This window comes from Nicotiana attenuata, unplaced genomic scaffold (genome assembly GCF_001879085.1).
Source record: "Nicotiana attenuata strain UT unplaced genomic scaffold, NIATTr2, whole genome shotgun sequence".
NCBI lineage: Eukaryota > Viridiplantae > Streptophyta > Magnoliopsida > Solanales > Solanaceae > Nicotiana > Nicotiana attenuata.
Window position 1 is genome coordinate 128,843 of NW_017671894.1, and position 8,247 is coordinate 137,089.

The following is an 8,247-nucleotide window of genomic DNA, read 5'->3' on the forward strand; positions in this document are numbered from 1 at the left end:
ATAAAATTTGACCTCCGAACACGATCCCGGCTTAATTCCTTGAGCTTTTACTCAGACTTCAAAGCTTCAAATCACTTAAATTCATTCCATAACATCTATATAGCTCGGAATCACACCTACAAGGCATAAAACACACAATTAGTGCAAAACACTAGCGATTAAAGCGCAAACTCAATTAAAGTGCATTAAATTCGAGTGTAATAAGCGACTAAAATATGCAATTATAGCCTATCATCACTCTATCATACACATCCTTTATGGCCCTAATGTAAGCCACCGGCACACCTTTCACCTCCAAACACCTCCAAAGGACGTCCCTAGGGACCTTGTCATATGCCTTCTCTAGGTCAATAAACACCATATGCAAATCCCTCTTCCAATCCCGGTATAGTTCCACCAACCTCCTGATAAGGTGGATAGCTTCCATAGTAGAATGACTTGGCATGAACCCAAACTGGTTTTCCGATATAGACACTCCCCTCCTTATCCTCCCTTCCACCACCCTCTCCCAAACTTTCATGGTATGACTTAGTAACTTGATACCCCTATAATTGTTACAATTATGGATATCCCCTTCGTTCTTGTACACCGGAACTATTGTACTCCATCGCCACTCATCAGGCATCCGGTTTGTCCTGAAGATAACATTAAACAACCTAGTCAGCCACTCCCAGCCTGCCCTACCCGCATATCTCCAAAACTCTACTGGAATCTCGTCTGGTCCAGTCGCTTTGCCCCGACTCATCTTACCCATCGCACCCACGACCTCCTCAACCTTAATGCGCCTACAATACCTAAAGTCTCGGTGACTCTCGGAGTGCCCCAATTGCCCTAACACGATGTTTCCATCCCCCTCTTCATTCAGAAGTTTATGAAAGTACGACTGCCATCTTTGCCTAATCTGGGCCTCTTCCATCAATACTCGACTGTCCTTGTCTTTGATGCACCTCACTTGATCCAGGTCGCGAGCCTTCTTCTCTCTCGCTTTAGCCAACCGAAATAACTTCTTGTCCCCACCTTTGCCCCCAAGTTCCTCATAAAGCCGACCAAAAGCAGCAGTCTTAGCCTCTGTGACCGCTAATTTCGCCTCCTTCCTAGCCTCCTTATATCTTTCTCTATTTGCTCTCCTCTGATCCTCGTCGGTGCTCGCTACTAACTTAATGTAAGCCGCTTTCTTGGCTTCCACTTTACCTTGGTCTACGTCATTCCCCCACCAGTCGCCTCGGTGCCCGCCAGAGTAACCTTTCGAAACTCCCAACACCTCTCTTGCTGCCTCCCTTATACAGTCCGTCATCGCCGTCCACATAATGCTAGCGTCCCCTTGTAGGAAGGAAAACATGTTGAACTTAAACAAAATAACAAGTAACAACTCTAGTAAGTAATAAGTTACCATTTCATTCTCCAGTATAAACCCACATTTTAATAATGAGAATTATAGAACGATTAATTTTTATTATTTATGCACGTATAAGTTAAAAGGATGTTGGTGTTAGGTCTTGGATTTAGCTAGCTTTAGGAACGCTTTTCCCAAGATTGATTAATTATGTAACGGGCACTAAACATAAAGTCAGGATAGGATATTCGATGAAAGTCGATATCAACTTAATTTTATTTTCAAATGAGACTTATAAAGGTGACCACTTGATAACAATAAGGTAAAAAAATCAAACTAGAGTAAGAATTTGAAAAGTAAATGCGGAAGCAATAACTATAAGAAAATTGCATAACTAGAATTAAAGATACAAAAATTAAAAATATAAAAATTCAAAGGAAAGATCCAAGAACTTCCAAGAATGCAATTTTTATCAACCTTGACAAGATCCAAACAATAATGTCTTAACTTAGGGAAGAAAGCAAACGTCTTTACTTGGATAAACGAATCAAAATAATAAATTCAGATCTTGACCATTTACAAGATTTTTTTGGTTGTGCTCTTTTTTAAATTCAAATAAGATCCTAAGTAATACCAAATAAATTCACATTTAACCTTTTCTGGGTTCAGGAGTTAGGGTTATCATTGCTTCAACTTTCATGCACTTATCTACTCGCCAATCTACTCAAAGGCAAGCCATCATTCCCAAAACCAAGGATACACTCCAAAAATTCAGTTTTTGGCATAACACATTGAGGAAAAGTTGGCTCTATTCTAAGGGCTCGTTTGATATGTGGGAGAAGGGATAATTAAAACACAGCATTAAATTTGAGATGAGTTTACCTCAAGTTTGGTTGAGATAAAATGACGGTATAACTAATCCCGAGATTAATTATTCTGGAATTGTAGTATTTTTCTTTATCCCTATGGGAGGGTGGGATAATAATCCCGAGATAATTAATTCCAGAATACTAATCCTGAAATAATAATCCCTAAATAGTTAATTCTGGAATAATTTGTTTCATAACCAAAAGAACCCTAAGGTAACAAAAACAGAAGCCAAAATACAAAACTAAATACACTTGCCAACAAAAAGAAAGAAAAGAAAAAAAGGGGTCAATATGCATTGCTTATCAGAAATTTGACTATAGCCCATGTATAATGTACTTGGGCCTCCCATCAATTCACATGGTTAAGGGATATCTATCAATTGTCTCAGCCCATGGACCTCTTTGGGCTTCCCCATAAATGGGCCTATTGCATTCCCAAATTAGACTAGTGCACTTAGTCCCAGTTCCCATCCCAAGCAGCCATATTTTGTCACCTTTTTTCACCCTTTCCTTAGCCTCTATGTATGCCAATTCATACCACAATGAAGAAGAAGATTGGTTCCCAAATCTATGTAATGTCATTAAAGCAGGCTCCATATCACTCTCTCCAAGTTTTAACCCTTTTCCCATTTCCTTTATCACTGGCTTTCCTGATGTTGGCAAGCAAAAATGTTGTATCACTGACTTAAAATTAGGCACGTAAATCTCAGTCGATTTGTCTATAAACATCTTTCTCAAAACTGAAACACCGAACCATATTTTCTCGGTGTAAGGCAGCATTTGCGAACCGAGAGTCGTTATGTTTGTTCGAAGAGTTTCTCCTGCAGTTTGCAATAAGTCCCTCTTAAGTGTAACCCCAGTAAATCCATTCGAGTCCTCTTCACGATATGCAGAAAAATAGGCCTTATCATCAAATGATCTTTGACTTCTTAGAGTATTAAGAAGCTTGTATTTTGCTGTCTTTTTCGCTTCTTTTTTGTTGGAAATTAAAATCGCAGCACCACCCATACGAAAAAGACAATTAAGAACTAACATTGATGGTTCTTTTCCAGGATACCAACCTGTGGATAAGATTTCTGTACTAAGAATAACAGCATTGGAGTTCTTGTGAGTTTTCAGTATGTTTTGAGCCATGTCAATAGCTAATGCACTAGCACTACAACCCATGCCACTAATTGTATAACTTTTGATGTCTTCTCTCATGGAAAACTTGTTCACAATTATGGATGAAAGCGAGGGAGCAGGGCAAAATCCACTGCAATTAACGATTAAAACATCGATATCTTGTGGGGAGAGATTGGTTTTGGCTAAAAGGTCTTCAAATACAGTGAAGAGTGACATGTGGACTTCTTCTATGGCTTCTTGATGGTCTGATTTAGGTGGAATATAATGAATTGCAGGAGGTAAATATGTTTCTTCACTTTGTCCTGAATGACTAAGGACTTTAGACATGAAATTTATGCTCTCTTTATCCAAAAAATCCAGCATTTGAGCATGTTCGATGAAGGTTGCGTGGGGAACTCTACAGGAATTTGGTGGCTTTAGACATGAATAATCGACTAAGTATACTGGTAAAGGCCTTGATTTGAAGATGAAAAAGAAGAAATAGCACATAACGACCACAACATGAAAGGTGTTGAGTTCTGCCTTTAGCAGAATAAGTAGAGATTCTATAGTAAAGAAGATTAAAAGAGAGACAAGTTTTGGAAGCTCCATAAAAGCTATATTGAGAATGAAATTAGGGTTGTGGAGATAGATAATCAACATGTTATGTTGAAGGGGATTATATTGGGAGAGCCAAATGTTTGCATGAGGCAATATAATATTGGAAAACGTCGTCCCAACTAATTTACATTGCAGTAATATTGAATATACCAAATCTTGAAGTTGAATAGGTCTTAACGTTTTAATAAATGCAAATCAGGTACGATGCAATATCAAGTAAACCTACACAGTGGGAAAATTTTATTTTGTGTCTCACAGTTTTGTGGACCCAGATTTTTGTGGACTAGAAATGTAAGATTGGGTCCACAAATTTGTGAGACAAAAAGGAGACTCATAAGTTGTGTGAGAACACACAATAAAACTTCTCTACACAGTGTTATTGTTGACTTGTAATTGTCGCTATACTTTTCTATTGACTTGAATTCAACGGCTACCTACATCACTGTTTTTTGTTTCATATATAAGTTTAACTTTTAAATACTGATCACTCTCAGCTCAGGTATTTATTCATAATAAATAAATATAATAACTTGTAAAAATAAGGCAAATAACCTTCTGCAGCAAATAAATTTCATTGATAGTATAATTTTTTATTATATTATTAGTGAATATAAGTTAAATAATCATGTGATGTCTCTGACTAGCTTAGCCACGGCCATGGGAAGATACGTAGCAAGTTCTGCTATGCAAGTTGGTCCTTAGCAATGAGCCGAGGCAGATGCAGTGTATCGGCACTAAGTTAAACTGAACTAATGCTTTTGACGCGCAGGGCGACCCTTCCATAAAGCAAGTAAAGCAACTGATTTAGACCCCATATTTTTGGGGGCCCCATTTGTTTTTACACCTAATAGACTGTGTATACGTTATAAAAAAGGTTTTGCGATATGAAAAAGTTTGATTTCTTTCTTCAACAAGTATTGAGATGAAGGATTTGAAACTGCTATGATTTCTGCCAAGAAAATTGTATTTGAAATGAATATCGAACCCGAATTTCGTAAGAACTGTATGATATATAGGAAATAACAATTTGATGAGAATGTTGATAATAAAATTTCAAAATCTTTCGACGAGTACTTTGGAGTTGATTACTTTATACATAGTACACAAGGCTATTTTTTTAACTTCAAAATAGATTTGAACAATTCGAAGCATATGAAAATATTTTTGGTTTTCTATTTAGCGGTAAAAATTAAAATCACTAGATGATGAAAATTTGAAAAAATATTGCCTTAGTGTTGAATGTTCCTTAAAGCATAATAATCAATTCGATAGTGATGGTTTAGATTTATTTTCAGAATTAAAAATATTAAGAAAATAGTACAATTAGAAGATAACAGTTTAATTGATGCACTCGGTCAAATAAAAAAATTTGATTCTTTTTTCAATGTCTGTAATACTTATAGAATAATTTTAATAACTCTTGTTTCCGTCGTTTCAGCAAAAAGAATTTTCAAAATTAAAATTGATAAAATCTCATCTAAGATCAACAATGTCACAATAAAGGTTAAATTGATTAGCTATATTGTCAATTAAGAAAGACTTATTAGAAGTTATTGATTATAAAAAAATTATTAATAACTTTGTATCTAAGGAACGCTAGAAAAATAGACTTCAAAAAAATAAATAATTTTTTTTTAAAAAAAAGTTAAGGCCCCTTATAAAGTTTGGCTTTAGACCACAAAACTCGTCGGGCCGCCCCTGTTGACGCGGAGCATAAATTTGTATGTAAAAAATTTGTTAATATTGCAATATGAACCCATAACTTTAAAAAGATGATGAGTTCAATACTAAAAACTTTAGAAGTTAAACCTATAAAACTTAAATTCTAGATCCGCTTTTGACAAGGAGTAAAAAGGCGATCCAAGTTGGTTTTGGTCAAAATGGGGTAGTTTGAGCAGGAGTACAAGTATAGAGATAGAGTCATTTCACTTGTTTGTGAGAAAATAAAAGATGTATAGTAAAAGTCAAGAATTTTTTAGTTAAATTTTTCTAATCTCCTTAAACTTGGACAACACGGTTATAATAAAAGGTGGTTGCTGGTTAGGAATTGAAGTCAACTAGTTGAGAAAACCAAGTTGCTGCATTGTTCTCGAGGAGCAATAATACTACAGGAAACATCCCTACTTCTCTGTTGGCTGTCAGAATTAGAGGTGTTCCCCCATCCCTACTTATCATTTCCTTTTACAACTCCCTTGCATTCAATGTCTTCAACAAGAAGCTTTTTTAGTCAACGTTCTTCCTTATTTATCCCTTTAAGAAACCAATCCGCGTTTCTATTTGTGGCACTCCTAATGTCAACCTATTATTTTTATTCCTTTAGTAATTAACAAAAGTTTCCTGTTTCTTTTTCTTTTATTTTACATGTATAATGCATGTCAGTAGTACCCCAATTAAAAGTCCCGTCAACCTCCTTTAATTTAAGACTCTTGTGTATCATGAGAAACTGAGAAATTGATTCTTTCAAATAAAATGAAGAAAAACATGTTCGATACTTGTTCATGATATTTGCCTATTTTCTAGTTAAGGTCTTCAGTGGCTCCTTCAATAATGTAAAAGAATGAAACCGAAGCGATAACCTAAATTACCAACTTGTGCTGGAGCAACAGCTCATGGAACATTACACGAGCTGAGGAGACATGCATAAATGGTTATGTTTAATACAAGCTGGAACATACCGGCCTGGTCGAGAAATGAAAATTTTATTCTAAAATATGCTTGACCGCCTCGCAGATTTGAGCATGATGTCCCTTTTTATATTCTACTATTTAAAAAAAAAAAAAAACAGCCCGGTGCACTAGCTCCTGCTATGCCTTTCAGGGTTTGTGAAAAATCTAGGGCTTGAAAAGAGATCTTGAGGAAGCTCTACTTTGCAAGTCAACAATGGCGCCCCTTCCGGACCTTACTCTGGTACCAGCACCCTTGCTCTGGTGGCTCGTACCTCGGCATTCACATTCGGACTTGTCTATGGTAGCATGAAGCTCAAGTATCTTAGGGCTAAGGCCAAGTCTCACCAAAAGGCTGAAGCTAAGGCACATCACTGATAGAGAGCAGTATGCTGCATTTGCTGTTTGATAAAAATAATATATGACAATCATATAATATCAATTTCATTCTGGCCTGTTGCTTAGGACCATCATTTTCGACTTGTAACTGTTCAATTTTGTGTTTGAGAGTTATTAGATATTTTTATGGTTAAAAAAAAAAAAAGCTCCTGCTATGCCCGGGGTCCGAGGAAAGACCGGATCACAAGGATTTATTATACATGACCTTACCATGCATTTTTACAAGAGGTATTGTTTTCACAGCTCAAACACGTGGCCTCCTAATCACATGGAAGTAACTTTACCCCAAGGCTCCCCTTCTCTATATTATACTATATATTTGCAATTACTTTCTTTAAAGTTTCTACAATTAGGTGTTGGATTTTGTTATTAATAACAAAAGAGGTGTGAATGGAAAATGGTGGGAAAAGAAATGGAGGGAAGTGAAATTTTGAATGAGTTCACTTTACTAATGCACTTTGTTCTTCATTGGTAGAAGGAAAGAAAATCTTTGTGTATATATAGAGAAGCTCATCTTTTAGCTCTTAAAGAGTTAAGAAGAAGGCAAGCCTCGCGCCGCCGCCGTCGCCGTCGTCGCTCGCTCGATACGGATTCGGATTCGGTCAAAGATTGATTGATTAATCTTTTTGGACAAAATTCTTTTCAAATAATTAATTTAATTAATTAACGAAAATTCAATCCGGAATAACCCATGACTCGCGCACCGGTCCGGTCCGTTTTCTTTCTCGGATTATTTTAAATCCGTTTATTTTTCCCGCAATATTTCCAACAGCTATGGCTGTTCTGAAATAGTGTCAAACCTGTTCCAACAGCTATGACTGTTCTGCAAGGTCGCAAACCTTTTCAGGAACAGTACCAAATTGGCTATAAATATTCCTTCAAATCCCAGAATATTTACTTACGAAATTTTCTGATTATCTTTTCTTTTGCACAAAAATTTCAGTGTGTTTCACAGCCTTCGAGTGGTTCGCTGTTCATCTGCGTTTTTGGTACCGATATGCTGGTGAGTTAAATCATTCTATACTGGGAGGATATATTCCAGAACCTCGAGTATTTGAAGGGAATAATTTCCTTAAGGACACACTGTGTATTCAGTGGACTCGATTTATTCCTATACTATTTTCAGAATTTATTTTGAAGTTCCTATACTGTTTCCAGAATATATTTTGACGTTCTAGTTCTACTAACTTTCTGTTTCTGTTTTTTTTCATAAAGTTTATTATTTTATTTTACAGCAATATAGTTTTGATAACAATCT

General features: G+C 36.1%; 1 protein-coding gene and 1 pseudogene across 1 annotated transcript; one reads left to right on the forward strand and one right to left on the reverse strand.

The window, feature by feature from the left end:
* Window positions 1-2,372: 2,372 nt before the first annotated feature.
* On the reverse strand, window positions 2,373-3,959 carry LOC109210777 (3-ketoacyl-CoA synthase 6-like). The gene has a single exon (XM_019374244.1). It carries the CDS (start codon window positions 3,916-3,918, stop codon window positions 2,557-2,559), a length of 1,362 nt encoding a protein of 453 aa, XP_019229789.1. The 5' UTR covers window positions 3,919-3,959; the 3' UTR covers window positions 2,373-2,556.
* A 2,833-nt stretch (window positions 3,960-6,792) lies between these two features.
* LOC109210779 lies at window positions 6,793-7,110 on the forward strand (annotated as a pseudogene).
* The last annotated feature ends 1,137 nt before the right edge of the window (window positions 7,111-8,247 follow it).